We start from the raw sequence: 16,530 nt of genomic DNA, 5'->3' as shown, positions 1-16,530 counted from the left end.
TCTGTGTGTTTGAGGCAGCCAAGGAGGTGAAGAAGACAGCAGGTCACAAAGAGTTAAGAGGGTACTCACCACCTGCATGGCAGAACTTCTTGGAGGATGTGGTTCTATGAGCAGTTGGGAAGGGGTCTGTCCAAAACTTCGTATTTGAGCTTCAACAGCCTGGAAAAGGCACAGGCAGGTTTGCATGTTAAGAGGTGCTAATTACAGGCAATAGAACCGTAACTGTCACCTGAAAATGTCATTCCACACTTCTGGCTTGTTTCATGTTGAAAATCAACCCCGTGTGTTCACTGTGGGGCTAAGTGCTTGGCACTGGTACTAAGAATGAGGTAATCATTTTAGTACTGTGGATGCTATTTCCATGAGAAACTCTGCAAAATCTCATCCTGCTCAATGATATTAAACAGAAACCAGCTATTATAATCAGAAACCCTCTTTATTGGCTCCATTTTTCCTTTCTAACACTGGCTTATCCTGTTTGTACCATATCTCAGAAACAAAAGTTAATGTTTAAAAAGTTTCTATAGGTATTAGGAGTGTTCTACTTTCTATTTAAACTCCGTAAAACATTGCTTAGTTTTACAGCAGTAACCATAATGAAAGCGACACTGAGCTTTTTTCTTATTTTCACTTTTATTCAAAAAGAGCAACGACTTTAAGACGTATTAAACTACTGAGAGCAAGACTGATATTGAACGCAGCTGAAGGAGAATGTGAAGATATAATGCAACTTTCTAAAAGTTTCTCTCTATCTTCAGCAATGTGCTTTATAGCTTTCCTCATAGGGCATACATGAAAATACGATCTTACGCTTAGCAACTTCTTAAAAATAATTATTCTGAAATGTGTGAACTTAACACCTCTTGCCTAGGTACATCCAATTTATTTTGAAGCCCACTGGCTTCAAAATAAAATCAAGCAGCCAAAATTCAACAAGTTGCTTCTTGTCAGCCGGGCCCCCGCACTGTCTAATGCTACAGAAAATCTTAAATCGTTCAGCTTAGATTAAATCTCTTTCACCATGTTTTTCTCTCAGATTGTTCTATTTTGTGGGTCAACATACCTTGAGGCTCCTTACACTTATAAATCCTGTTCTGTCACCCATAAAAATTTTTGAGACAACGCAATAACACTTCTGCTGACCTTATTCTTACAAACAACCCTTTTTAGATAATAATAATAAAGGCTATTACCAGGACACACAATGTTGTCCTGTTACAGAAATAACAAAACCAAAAGTAGAATGCACCTGAGGCCTTAAGATCATCATCCTCTGATAGGAAACATGCCATCCAAAGCACTTGACCTTATTACATTTGGCAAGGCTTTTGAAACATTTGAATTCACCAGAACAGGAGTTGCAACTACTCTATGGACAGATTCTAACACTCTTGCCCGCTCTGGGAAGCACCTTAATCTTTAAAGAACTGGTGAATAAGTAACTTTATCAAAAAGCTGGCTGAAATCCGACATAGAACCACTGTGATGCAATGAGTACTTTTTGAGGAAAGACAGTATCAGACCTGTGAAACACTAAAGCTTGGTAAGACCAGCAGAGTCTCCTTCCTAGCGATGAGACACGCCACATTAAAATTCAAATCTGGGGTTTTGTGACTGGAGATATCAAGGGAATCACAAGGGCATAGAATTTGAGGTCCCTGAAGACAGGAGGCATTAACAAAGCTCTACCCTCTCCACAAAAAGCTGTTACTTTCAAAACAACCAGATTAAAAAGATTTGCCTACATTTACTTGCACATTGAGAGGAATATTTTTACTAGCAATTGGGAATTCTGCATTGCATTGAGGGTAGAACCAGGAGAACACCAAAGCAGCAGAATGCAGGCAGTCCTGGATGTCAGTTATTCTCTGCTTGTTAAAATCTTTAGGGCAACTCTATATTCTATATGATCTATTATTTATTTCCTATAAAATAAATATCCAATATATTATTCAAAATTAGTAAATTTTCTTGAAGCACAACCCCCATGCATTTCTTTTAGAGCTGAAAATAGAATAAATAAAATGAGGAAATAATAAGCTTCAGATTTGTTAACTTCCATGTATATTGACTTACGATCAACATAAAAACTTCCACTCCCAAATAGCCCACATTCAGCATTTAAAGGGAGTCAGAATTTTTTCTTAGCCATGAAATCTGGTATGTCCTTTAACTCCCAATGCTACCTCTACAAATTATACTCTCTTACATAGTGCCAGTACTAAGAAAATTAAACACAAGATAACACATACTGATGCAGAGCGCTTCAAATACTTCAAATAAACTCATGATAACAACAGCCCAAAAATCAGATGTTATAATTGTTTCAATCAATGAAAGATCAGCAGTCAGAGAGTTATCTTCCACAGTCCAGATCTCAGAGGAACTCACAAGCTTTCAGGAACATAAAAACTGTAAGAGACACGGATATGATTCCACTGCTTCTCACATACATGATGCTCATCATCATCACACTCCTAGACCACACAACAGCAGCAGCAGAGCAGTTATTTGTCTCCCACCCACCCTCAGTGCAGAAGAGAATCCCTCTGGTATATTAAAAACAAGCATAAAACATCCTATTCAACCCACAAGCAGATAGTCACTGCCTCTTTTCACATAGTGTCCTGTCAGAACTGGTGAACCTCTGGCCGATGGGACAATGATTTTGCCAAAGCCTGCCTTAGAGGACCACAAATTCTCCATTTTCAGTCTTTAACAGACAGTTTCTACATCCATGTTTACAACGTAGCTTGAGTTTGGGATTTACAGTTCCAGCACAAGCAAGTCTTTTAGACTCATCAGGTTCCATCTGGTCCTTTAAAAACAATACCAGAGCCTACATTTCCAGGGTTACAACAGCCCCCTGACACAAATCTTTCCCTTGTAGCCAACAGAACTGGGAAAAATCTACATTCAGATCATGTCCTGCCACAGCTAATAAGGTTGCATAAAACATCAGAACTGTACACAGAGTAAAGGCAGAGATACTGGTGTCTGTATGTCCTTTTTACTGATGTCTTCAGAGATCCAAGAGAAATTTGAAAAACTGTTGTGCAAAGGCAACAACACTTGGACAGCTACATCTAGATATAGTGGTTAGACTCCAGCATAAAACTCTTTTGCATTCCTTTTAATTATCAAGAAAAAAAAGTAAAGATTTCTTTAATTAGCTTCAACATTTCTTAATTAGGACGACTCCAGCATAAAACTCTTTTGCATTCCTTGTAATTATCAAGAAAAAAAAAAAAGTAAAGATCTCTTTAATTAGCTTCAATTTTTCTTAATTAGGATCAAGAGAGCATACTAGCAACCCCAAATGATTCCTTCCTTTTCCCAGACCGTATTCAAAGTCAATCTGGATATCAACTCCATGTTCTGATGATGTCTCAGTCAGAAGGATGCAAGATGACCTCCCTCTCTCAGCAGAAACAGGTGATGGTGGAGCTAGAATCAATCCCCATTCTCTCAATTTACATAACAATAGAGAGAGAAATACAAGGCATTTTAGCCACCAGATGTCACTCAGACTTTTGTTCAACCTGTCAAAGAAAATCAGCGAGGAGCAGGGAATCTTCTCCTCAGGGAGATAATTAATATCTCCTTTGAAGAAAACAATCTACCACTTACCTGAGAATATACAGTAAAATGGCCATCAATCAAAAAGTCATCAACTCACTTCCTAACAAATTATAGCCCAGCTTCTATCTTAATTTTCTTGAAAACTGGATTATTAGCATTAGTTGGTATTACTAAGAGACAGCCAGTTTCTTCTAGTGGCAGAGGAGGAAGGGCATGTGTTCTCTGAACCCCTCTGGAGCACAAAACCATTTAGATTATGGTAGACAGAACTATTTAGGAAATCTGCACAACTAGTTTCACATCTCTTAAAGGCAGTATATAACTGGAAAGGAATAACCTTTGTTTGAAAGGCATCTTTAGTTCCACAAACTCTTATCTCCGAAAGCATGCTGCATACCACAAAGTAAAAGATAATATCATTCAACATTTTGCTTCACTGCTTCTCAAATATCTCAGCAAAATAGCCTTCTTCCTGTTAATCCTCTACAAAACCAAAACTTTGGTAAGGCCAGAATTGTTCCAGATGCTACAACAAGAAGTAATAAAACGAAACAAGGTAACTAACCCTTTACAGTAATCCACACAGTATGCATCTCAAACCACATGCTTAGATGATAAACACGTGATAAACACGGTATTTTGAATGTTAATTAATTTATAAGGATGAAAGCCATACACGTATTTCACAAGTTAACATTTATCTGCTTACCAAAAATAACCTGTTCTTAAAAAAGCCTCCTGGATCATCTCCTTTTTATCTTGGGGGGCGGGAAGGGGAGAAGGGGGACAGAGAAGGAAATTAAAAGAGGAAGAGTGAAAAACTTGAAAAGTTGGCTTAGGTATAATGTGGCTTTTGGCCACTGCTTAGTACGGATATTTTCAGTCTCTGAACTTACCCTCTAATCTAACTGTGAAGAAAGTTAATTCAACAGTATGCAGTACCCACCAAATACGGCTGTAAATTTTTGGGGAAGGAGGGTGATGGGGAGGTTGAACATATGGATGCAGTTAAGGTAAAAACAGATGTTTGTTACTTTTCTTTGCAGCAACACTCAGAAACTAAGTCAAAATTGCTTTTTTTTCATGTTTATGTCTGAAAGAACTATAAAATTAAATATGAGGGAGGGCGGGTGGAGGGGGAACTGCAGTGAGTGTCACAGAGAAAGAATTAAAACGGTCTCCAGTTTTGAACTCGAATCCTGAAGCGAAGGCCCATAGAGTTAAAAGGCAAGACGCACACCATTTAACTCCAGATTTAAAGACCCTTAAAGAGACTAGCTCCGAGCTGCTTTCATCAGCCCTGCTCAGACACAAAACCCCAAATTGTCTGAAGAGAATAACGGGACAGCATGCCCACGTTAAAAAGCACGTCCCATCTGAATGCACAGGAGGCTACAACCCTACTGCTTGAGACCAAGAGGCTGCTTTCAGTCGACGTGTCTTCACAGATCTACACCCCAGCACTTCCAGCAACTTCCCCAATCTCTAAATTAAATTGCCAAGCCTTTGAAAACCCAGGTGAAAGAACATCATGCATTGTAATACTTTATTCTTTCGGCATACGTGCTAGGGACAGAAAATGTTTTGGGTTCATCCTCCGTCTTCCTACCCAGTATTTACGTCCAGAAAATAACAGCCCCTGCAAAAATAATTACTTTGGCTCTCTGCCGCTCCTACCTCACTTTTCAATATTCAAAAAGGTTTACACACATGTTCCTCAGTGATTTCTATTGGCCTGAGCAATAGGTAATTATGATTACTTGCTTTCCCTCTCCTTCCACCCAGATGTTGCTTTACAGCACCAGAGAACACAGAATATTTGACAGCTTTCCCCTCAGACAGTGAAGCTGAATGGCTTAGCAGCCAACTGACTAGCTCTTTTCCCCATGGGACAGTGATTAAAATCAAGCTCTGATAACAAGTGATCAGAAAACCTCTTCTGACCAGAGAGTCACTTACAGTCCTACAGCAAGACTCTTAGTTAAATTCCTCCCGGACTACAGAGATACGGATAACACTAGCCAGAGAACCAGCACGATTCATAACAATTAGATAAAATTGCTGAAAACAGGCTAAAGATTAAAGAAGAGAAGCTCTTTGTAGTACCATCTCCCCTCGTTTCGTAACAATCCCCATTAGGTCAAGATGGTGAAAAATGGGCAAAATGCTTTTTTGACACGGGCAATGTATATGCTGGCCGACTGTACACCTGCCCTGGGGATATTGCACTGCACTTGACCCAGGGAAAAAATACAGCACTCAATTGTTAGTATCATAAATACACACACTCCCATCCACTGGTTTAAAAATAAAACCAGCAGCCTAATTCCTTCACCCCAAACCAGAAAAAATATCTCTATTGTTTCGACTTTGCAGATCAACGCTTTTGTATTGAATCAATTCGATTTAAAAATAAAACCAGCAGCCTAATTCCTTCACACCAAACCAGAAAAAAATATCTCTATCGTTTCGACTTTGCAGATCAACGCTTTTATATTGAATCGATTCGATTGTTTATCATTTTACTATTCACTTATTGTATCGGTTTCAAGAAAATTGCTTGCGCTAGCTTTGAAATCTAACAAACGGCACGGGAGTGAAGGGAGCAAGGAGAGGATAAAGGCTAAAGAAAAGATGCTACAAGATCAAGAGTTACATACTGTTCTCTAGGTATCATTAAACACGCCTGCAAATCGTTTGTGATACACCCTCTGTTAACCAAGTGGAGTAGAGAAGGTGCAGCCTTCAACTTCGCCTCAAGTAACGCAGGTTTAGGGCTTCAGAACTGAAGGGTGGGCAGAAATACTGTCAACAAGCTGGTATGATGTAAAAAGTGCACAACCTTTGCCTGCTGCAGTCCATCAGGGATATACGTAACAAAACTGAGTATGCCTCACTACACAAGAGAACAACATAAAAAATACAGAAATTAAAGCCATCAAATATAAATGCGACATTAGGGGTTTTTTTTCCCTTCCTTCCTTGTAGCTTCCTTGCAAGAAACACAAAAACATTTTTCTTTTTTCTTCTCTAATTTCTCTTCCTTCTGTCTTCTCAAAATACCAGGCTTGTCCGTTTGGAAGCTGGTTACTGGTGTACCCACTTGTTTTTTATCAAATCCAAATTACTGAAGCAGGGAGGGGTTACCCTATAAAGGATTATTTTTTTTTTCTGTTTGTTTTTTTTTTCCTCAAAGCTATTTGCAATTCAATATATGAATCACAGAAGGGAGCACAGCATAGGATACCTTCCACCACACCTTTAAAAACAAAAACTCTAACCCATTAACTAGATGAAGAAATTTTCTGTGAGCACAAAGGAGAATGAATTCTTTTTGTCCAGACGAATCAGTACGACAATGACATGGCAGTCATTAAAGTAAAACAGGAAGTAATCCCAGTTTGTGAGAATACAAATAGATCCCCCTCAGGGCCATGCGAGTTGCTCCAATCTGAATATATACATTCCAGGCATATTAAACAGAGGCATAGCATGGCCTGGCTGCAATCTCCAGTTCACCCAGCTGTCCGTCTACCGCGGTGTAATCCCAGCTGCCAATCTGAAAGAAACCAGTTAGTCAGAGCAGACACAACCAACAGAAACAAATGTCACTCAATAATGTTCAGAGGCACTGGGTTCATGGATAATTTCAAACAGTATCTCTGTCTGGAGCACTGATGTGCTCATTCAAAACACCTAAATCTTTGGCTACTGGAAAGAAGCAGATAAAAACACTAAACTACAAAAACAGGCCTGGTGGTACTTCAAAGAGACTGACAAAATAAAAAGGGAAAAGAATCTAAGAAGAAAGTTACGGTGAATTTAAAGACCTGCAAATAAAAATGGATTCAGTGCAAGCAAAACCCTAAGCAGCTATATGGCTAGTTTTTAAAAATAACAACAGTCTCCATTATATTTGAGCACCAAAACCAAAATTGCTTCACATCTCTCTTTGCTATGGCAGCTGAAGTTTTCAAGAGAGCAACTCACTGCTTTCATTTAATTAATCACATAGAAAGTAGTGGCATTGCCACTTGCAATACCTTGAAACTTCAATAATTTCCATAATTATTCATTCACTCCTCTTGTATCTGAATTTAAAATAATCTTTAAAACTTGCTACTTTCAGACAGTCTACTTGCTACTTAGCCAGTTTCTGATATAACACTTTTTCCTCTGGAAAAAGGCAATGTGTTCCAATCTGTTATCATTCCGTGGAATTTCTTCAACTTCCCTGCCATCTCTACTTATTAAATAAAAAAGCTTCATTAAAATAAAACATTTCAATCTGAAGGCGGTACATACACTGATGTAAAATCCAACATTGAAAGGTCTTTAAACTGCCGTGGGTGATCACCTTTCAGAATCTGTGACCATTGTGAAAAAGAAACAAATACCTCATTTTGCTAAGCTAAGAAATAAATTTTTATAAACCTAGTCATAACTACTACCTGCAAGATCAACCCAGCTGTTTTCAAAGGCAGGGTGCAATATTCCCTCACGTTCTTTTACCGCAATGAACAAACTTTTTGTTATTAATTTGTAACGTTTACCTGAGACTTGATTTTTGGATGCTGCTTGATGAAAAGCACCTTTGGCATGCCAGCAAGCTTTCTCACTCCCTCAGGAGCTACTGTTCCAGTATAACTAATACCTAATGCAATACAGTTTGGAAATAAATACCACACCGCATCTGCAGACACAGTGGGAACGTTGATGAGCCAGACACCCAAGGCTGCAATGAGCAAATACGATGAAAACACTCCAAACAAAAATTTGTAGTTTCCCAGCTACTGTAAAAGAGCATAGAGATATTCTCTGGATTGCAGAAAGAGCCTGCAAATAATTGAAGCAGGCTGATGACACAAAAAATAATGAATTTTTGGTAGCCTGTTCAGTCCTGTGTTCGAGTCGAGGCTAAATGACTTAGTGTATGATATCTGTAGCTATTCTACATCAGCATATCTTGCCCTTTCCACATATGGAAGAGGAAAAAAAAAGTTAAAAAATGGAAATATTCCATGGCAATATTTTTCTATTAAAAAATAGTTTATTTTTGAAGGACTGTGAACATCACCTTTCCCGTCCCTTGTTTAACTTTTGATTACTCCTTCTTATTTCATGCTGGCCAACAAATATGTCAGCTATCTAAGACTGACCAGCCAGGCACGAATGAAAATGTAAAGAGCCCAGGGGGGTCTCAAGGCCTCTCTGCCTCTGATAGATCCACAAGACAGGTCAAGCAAGAAGAGGTGAGGGAACTGACTGCACTGAAAATTTCTATCCTTTGAATTTCAATCAGGGGCTGGGGAAAAAAAAAAAAAGCACTCAGAGCTGAAGAACTAATTTACATGAGTTACCTCCTTCCAAAAAATCTTTACTACTTCCAGCCAAAGCAGCTGTTTGATTCTTATTTTTTTTTTAATCCTTATACATCAAGCATCTCAGTCCTACTTCAATTAAGTCTAAAATAGGACTTTTTTTTTTTTTCCTTCTGGATAGAGAAGTAGAAGCATCAGCTAAAATTAGAATCTATTCTGTAACGAAGAATAAAAGAGAACACTTTGGTCAATCATTTTTCTGGATTGAAACCCAGCTGAGTACTTTTATGCTTGTTTCTAGGTTCTTTAGTAAATATATAAGTTAAGACAAAGGGCAATAAACCCCCATTCAGCCTGTCAAACTCTGGGCTGAATGGAGTCAAAGAAGGGCCACAGCTCCCAGATCCCACAGTAAACACACGCTTACACTCATTTTGCCTGTTTACTCCAACACCACAGATAATTCTATGCTCACGCTGCGACCTAATAGGTAAATGGTATGAACTGGTAGGCAGGAAGGTGCTCCTGTTATTTTAATGCTCCTCTTACTGGAAAAAAACACTCTTCTTTTCCTGGGAAAGCCCTGATGCCCAGAGAAGGTGATTTCATGCAGTCGTGGTACCTGCCCACCCACCAAAGCATCCGAGGCTCTGACTTTGCTACCAGCTCTGTGTACCTTCCCAGGAAAAAAAACAGGGCCTGGATATGGTTGCAGTTGATAAGTTCACCTCTCCTTAGCCACGAGATCAGTATGTTTCCTTCAAATATATTCCTTCTTAATTTTGGTTCCACGTAACGGTATTTTTAATACAGATTGGCGATCAAAACTAGACCCAATTGTGAACACTTGTTTGGCTTTTCACACTGCGCTGTACAACGTCAAGCATGCCATCTGTGCAACACACTTCTGGCCAGAGACGGTTCAGAGATTGTTTCTCCAGCACTTTGAATTCTGCCTGCGTGAATTCCTTGCTTACTGAATTCAGCACATCTAAATTTACTGCTCCGTGACAGCGTTTTATAATCACTTTATCCCACTTTTTAAAACTCATCGCAGCCACAACAAAGACTGTTACCCAACCTGCTAAAAACAGACTGATCGTTTTCCCAACTATTTAGTAAATGTTAACTATGCTATAAATACAAATCGTGTTTATACTTTGTGAAAGATTCACTGCTGTCAGAGTTCTCCAGCTGAGTTAGAGTTGAAATATGCTATTAACTCCCACCATGAACACTGCTAAAAGAGAGGCCAAAAATGCTTTCTCTGGGATAAGATATCAGATCTGCTACTGCTGTCATGAAACTGGGGTCATGTAAACTAAACATCCTTGTAACTTCTTTTGGAAAGCACAGAAGTCTCTCAAGCTGTAAATATTTAAAAATAAAATTAGACTCATAAGAGATGGGTCTAAGATGCATAAAAGTTACCCAAAGATATTAATCTCGGGCAACGTTTAAAAGCTATTATCCATAAAATAATTTATCCCATATGCCTTAAAACTGAAAATAAAAGAATTATTTCCTCTCTTTATATAATCAGAAGTGGCACATTCAAATAACATACCAAATGCTACGTCCAAGCTGATTCTTCACAATTTTTGAAACTCCTGGGTTCATATGGAAATAAAATACAACAGTAGAAAGAAAGGTGCCGATAGAATGAAGAAAGCTGTGCTTCCTAATGTTAAACAGACTACCTTCACCGAACAGAAAGGCACCTTCTCTTCAAAGGAAGGAGTATAAAACAACTGAACCATCTAAAGCTAAAAGCAAATCACTTCATCAAAGTATGTGGGGTATTAACCGGATGGGACTTATTCGCATCTTTTTGAACCATTATTGCTAATTTTAAAACCATCACTATTCCTTAATTACCGCCTACAAAGATCATATCAGATGATATTTTAAAAAAATATTTGAAGAATATGGTTAAGCGCTTTTTGATAAGCATGGTACAAAATTTAGTATGCTTCTTGAGGTTTAGGGATTCCTGTATAAATCAATGACATATTCTCCAAGTAATATTTTGCCTTCCCACTATTAACTTCATCTCTTTTCTTTAGGATTATCCAGTGTTTATGCTTATACATAGGAGTAGCAGTGGAGAAATGGACTTCTAATTAGGAACTTCAAGCCCAGATTCACAATCGTCTTTGTTACACTAACCCAGAGACAACAGAAATTTCTATTCTTCTGACCAAGACACTAATGGAATACCCATAAGGTATAAATTATTTTCTACGGATTGTGCTTCATCTCTTACATCTCTTAATCAGTTGCTTGTCTGAATGGCTTAGATCTAATTTTTTTTTTTTTTTTTTTTTTTTTTTTTTTCCATTCTTGGACAGTCATTGCAAAAAGAGAGCAGGATTTGTGATAAGAAGGTGCTGTGAATTCTCTCCAGCACGGTTGGATGACATTTATCTTTGCAACAGTGACTCCTTGCCTCTTGCACACAGCAGATCTCGTCATCAGGAGGTCCACAGATCAAAACGTCGTGTTCAAGAACGAGTCAACAGAAGGCAGTTATATAGCATACCTCTGCTGGCAAATACCATATTTTCCACCCAGAAGAGATGTGTTATTTACTGCTTGTCAACCAAACAGCGACTTCCCTCCACGGCTGCAACCTTGTACCACAAGTACGAGGATCAGAGTCAATGAGGATGCTGCTAAAATGGCCCAAGGAAAGGAGAAGGTGAAGGGACAGTCTCTGCAGGGATGAGCAGTGGACAGACGTGCCAGCAGATCCACAGGATCTCTTCCCTTGCTTCTCCTGGACAGACGTGCCAGCAGATCCACAGGATCTCTTCCCTTCCTTCTCCTGGTTGCTGGTCCCTTCCCCCACTGGCTGCAGCTCAGACCCTTCTCTCTTGATCTACTCCCCTCCCCCTGAGATTTGCCTTTGAATTATGCAAGCTTTGCACTCCCCGGGGTTTATCTGCCAAAAGGTAGCATGTGGCCCATGGTTTGCATTTTAGTTTAAAATTTTCTATTACAGCAGTCAGATCCTTTCAAAATACTTTACTTCCTTTATTCCCATAGGCAGAAAGAATGGCAGGAAAAAATTGTTCACAGGAGTATGAGAGGATGTAAAAGTTCTACATTTTCAGTTTAAAAAAAAAAAAGAAAGGTGGAATATGGTTTTAATCAAGTAGTTTTCCTTCCTAGACGAGTGCTTCCTTCTTGTAATATATATAACCTGACTGCCTATAAAAATAAAGGTGCCAGTTGGAGCCATTTAGGAGACCTAAGGAAATTCTGCATTAACCTAAACTCCTCCACTCCTCAGTTCCTCCCACTATTATTCCGTGTGTGGCCTCTCCTGATGAGTTAGGTCACCAATATCCATACATCTATCTGTGAAGATACTTCAGAAGCACGTGCATCATAGGCTTCTCAGTGCTGAGGAGCTTCTAGCACGTGCATCATAGGCTTCTCAGTGCTGATGTGCTCCAGGCTTAGCATGGACGTCACCAATATCCATACATCTATCTGTGAAGATACTTCAGAAGCACGTGCATCATAGGCTTCTCAGTGCTGAGGAGCTTCTCATCTACGAGGAGAAATTGCCATGGTTTAACCACATGCTATCATTTCCAAACAATACCCCAAAGCCTCAGTAACTTGCAGCCTCAGAGTATACAGAAGCTTCTCTTTAATTCAGGTTGGAAAACAAAAATCTATTTTCCGCTGCAACTGTCAAGATTTAAAGACCCAAACCCTGAAACTTATCAAGAGGAGAAAGCCAAAAGCATCCTTTTTGAAACCAAGAAATCAAGAGTAAAATTTCTGGTTTAACAGTTGCCTAATAAACAGATATTAAATCTGAGGTGTCATGCCTGCCTAAAAATACTGTTAATTGTCCAGACCAGAAACTCGTTTGGCCTCTAACCAGGAATTTGGTGGAGAAAAGAAGTAATATTTCCTGCCTAGCTGACTGAAGGAGAAAAATAAATGCTGATTGAAGCTGCTCGGCAGTACAGAACGTTAGCACAGGTCCTCAGGGAGATGGATTAGTAAGCAGGAAGAAGGTGAGGCTGTCAAAGGTGCATGATAAATTCATTTAGCACATGGATATGGAATGATTATGCACATAGATATACAGACAAACAGATTTTTTATTACTTTCATCTCTACCCATAAGTAAAAACAGAATAACTCACCATTGGTGATGATAGTCATTAAATCTCTGCGCTGTCAGTATCATATCAGAGCTGATCATATGTACCACTTCAAATTACATACACACATTTACATAGTACAAAAATATGCCTCACAAAACATATGTAAATAGCAAGGGGCACCTAACTAAACAGGAATCTTTTGACTCTTTGACTACCTTGCTTAAAAATACTAAATAAAAATATTCTGTTGGACCAATCTTCAAGTAACTCAGAATGAAAGTGCTACAAGGCACCATTTATCCTGCTGGATCCATCAGCATGTATTGCTGACACCATCAGCAGCGTTTCAAAATTCAGCTGCTGCTAAGCTACTCCATTATCATGAACTCCACAACGCTGCTACCCATTCTCCCTCTCCTGCTTTCATTTCTATACACCGCTCACTTCAGGCAGCACACAACGACCCAAAAATAAGAAACATTGGAAGGAAGTACAATAAACACATGAAATGACAAAGATTTGGTAATAGAATACATTAATGTATTTATAGAAGTACGAAGTGAATGATGCCTCTCTAACTAAGATGATCCACATTTCCAGACAGGTTTGTAACTTCCCTGGTCTTAAATTAATTTTTCAGGTTACAACACTAGTGGAACAGATCACCACTAAACTGATAATAAAATTGTTCTAGAAAAATTAAAAACTTTGTAAAATTTGTGTGTGGCAGGCCGCCATTTTGATTAGTATTACTTCAATTATTAGTTTCATAAACAACGGTTCAATGATGGTTCATTTAATACCAAAATTAAGAACAAATAACACACAATGCCTAGTCTGTATTTAAGCTCACGCTTAGGCCTAGCACTTCAGGAGCCTAATAAATACTTTTACAAGGAAGATTATTTCCTTGTCAGCGTACAGTGGACAAACAAACGGCTCCTCCAGGGATGGGGCCTCAACCCCTTCCCTGGGCAGCCCATTCCAAGGCTTAATAACCCTTTCCGTGGAAAAATTTTTCCTAATATCCAACCTGAACCTCCCCTGGAGCAACTTGAGGCCACTTCCTCTTGTCCCATTGCCTGTGACTTCGGAGAAGAGACCGACCCCCCCCTGGCTACACCCTCCTTTCAGGGAGTTGGAGAGAGTGAGAAGGTCTCCCCTCAGCCTCCTCTTCTCCAGGCTGAACACCCCCAGCTCCCTCAGCCTCTCTTCAGGAGACTTGTGCTCCAGACCCCTCACCAGCTCTGTTGACCTTCAGGGGCACAACAGTAGGCAACGGGCCCTGAAACTGAGGAGGGTCCCACCACCACTGTAATGTGATTGGAATCTGGCACAGAAAGAGTCGCTGGGCCCAGTTCATGGCTGCTTGGTCCTTTCCCCCCAAACCTGTGCCATCAGCAGCATTTACTGGATGGGTCAAGCTAGGGAAGTGACCTGACAGGAAATTACCTTTTCTTCCCTAGATTTTTAGAAGGAATTCCGTGAGCCAGCTATCTCTGAGACCATAGAAACATTAGCAGGACTCACAAGACTTCTTCTCCAGACCCCTCACCAGCTCCGTTGACCTTCTCTGGACCCGCTCCAGCACCTCAATTGTCTCTTTTGTCCTAAGGGGCCTAAAACTGGACACCGCCCTCAAGGTGTCCTCACCAGTGCCTGAGTAGAGGGAGACCATCACCTCCCGAGTCCTACTCCCTACACTGTTCCTGACACAGGCCAGGATGCTGGTGGCCTTCTTGGCCACCTGGGCACACTGCTGGCTCCTGTTCAGCCGGCTGTCCACCAACACCCCCAGGTCCTTTTCTGCCAGGCAGCTCCAGCCACTCTGCCCCCAGCCTGGAGCGCTGCAGGGGGCTGGTAGGACCCAAGGGCAGGACCCGGCACTTGGCCTTGTTGAACCTCATCCCACTGGCCTTGGCCCATCCATCCAGCCTGTCCAGGTCCCTCTGCAAAGCCTCTCTACCCTCCAGCAGGTCCACACTCCCACCCAACTTGGTGTCATCTGCAAACTCACTGAGGGTGCACCTGATTCCCTCGTCCAGATCATTGATAAAGATGTTAAAGAGAACCGGCCCCAGTACTGAGCCCTGAGGGCACCACTCATGACCAATTGGATTTGACTCCATTCCCCACCACTCTCTGGGCCCGGCCCTCCAGCCAGTTTGTAACCCAGCCGGGAGTCCTCCCATCCAAGCCATGGGCATCCATTTTTTCTCCTGTGGGAGACTGTACCAAATGCCTTGCTAAAGTCCAGGTAAACAACATCCACAGCCTTTCCCTCACCCACCAAGCGGGTCACTTTGTCACAGAAGGAGATCAGGTTTGCCAAGCAGCACCTGCCCCTCATGAATTTGTAAGGAGAAATGTCTTCATTCTTGTTTTCCTTCAGTTTACACATATATTCTCCGTTGGTATATATCTAGCCACCCTTCGAAATAGAATTGTTGATAGCATTCGTATTACTTTGTTCTCAGGGATTTGGAATATTTAAAACAAAGTTCCAGTTACATTTATTCCATAATTAATATACTTTCAGCTATACTTGATACCAGTGTATTGCCTGAACAGAGGATGTAAAACGAAGATGGAGAAGGGAAGAGTTTTTAAGCCCACAGTACCCTAAGGAATACTTCAGCAAATTGACTTTTCTGAATGGTGCTGGGTCTGAGTGAGACTTCTGATCTTCCCAATGTTTAAATATTTACTTTTGCACATGAAAAATACCGAATAAGTTATTATTAATTTGACAGGAAGCCAAATAAAAACATTGGAAGGTACAAACCTAGGGTGTTTGATATGTACTACATATGCAGGATTGCAACAAGAGAGAGTTGTCAAAACTGTAAAGGAAATTCAGAAGTGCAAACCAAAGCTAAGTTGCTCACTGTCTTCTGCCATTGAGATCGAGTACCAGTGAACAAAATGACTGCCCTCAGCAACTGGAGCAGTCCTTGAACATTTCATTTTTATATTGGCATCCAGTTTGTGCTGAATCCAGGCACACAAAGTTTAAAAACACCCTGCATGCTTGTTCTCTTAATTTTGCATGCTGTGACGACCGGTTCAGGCACCTTGCATTTGACCAGCCTGTAGCCAAACCAGAACGGAACAGGAAGATTTGAACATCCACTGGTAGCCTTGAACAATGTGGAATATTTACACTTTCAACACTGCAGTAATTAACAAAGATTATCCTTTCCTATATTTAAAGTAGAAACTTACCTCTCTCAATACAGGATCCGTTATTGAACTTAAATTAACAGCTCCTTCATAAGTCAAATAGTAGAATACATTCAGGGACCTAACAGCCTCTGGTCCTTGCTGTTTGTAGCCAAAAATCAGATCAATCCACTGGTGAAGCTGGCAGGAAACAAACTCACTTTCTAACGCCTGTAAAAAAAAAAAATACATAAAAAATATATAAACTTGAGTTTGCCAGATAGTAATCATTTAGGAGGAGCATTTTTTAAAGAGTATACAGAATTACCTTAACA

General features: G+C 40.1%; 1 protein-coding gene across 1 annotated transcript in view; it reads right to left on the bottom strand.

Annotated features, from left to right (window-relative positions):
- LRBA (LPS-responsive vesicle trafficking, beach and anchor containing) overlaps positions 1–16,530 on the bottom strand; it is a 464,550-nt gene that overhangs the window by 58,909 nt on the left and 389,111 nt on the right. Inside the window, exons 47-48 of the mRNA XM_014950036.1 lie at positions 16,259–16,426; positions 70–159 (exon numbers count right to left, since the gene is read on the bottom strand). Coding sequence (XP_014805522.1) covers positions 70–159; positions 16,259–16,426 — 258 coding nt within the window. The remainder of the gene's footprint in view (positions 1–69; positions 160–16,258; positions 16,427–16,530) is intronic.

The sequence above is a fragment of the Calidris pugnax genome, unplaced genomic scaffold (assembly GCF_001431845.1).
Source record: "Calidris pugnax isolate Ruff unplaced genomic scaffold, ASM143184v1 scaffold42, whole genome shotgun sequence".
Classification (NCBI taxonomy): domain Eukaryota; kingdom Metazoa; phylum Chordata; class Aves; order Charadriiformes; family Scolopacidae; genus Calidris; species Calidris pugnax.
This window is presented reverse-complemented; position numbering and strand designations above follow the sequence as displayed.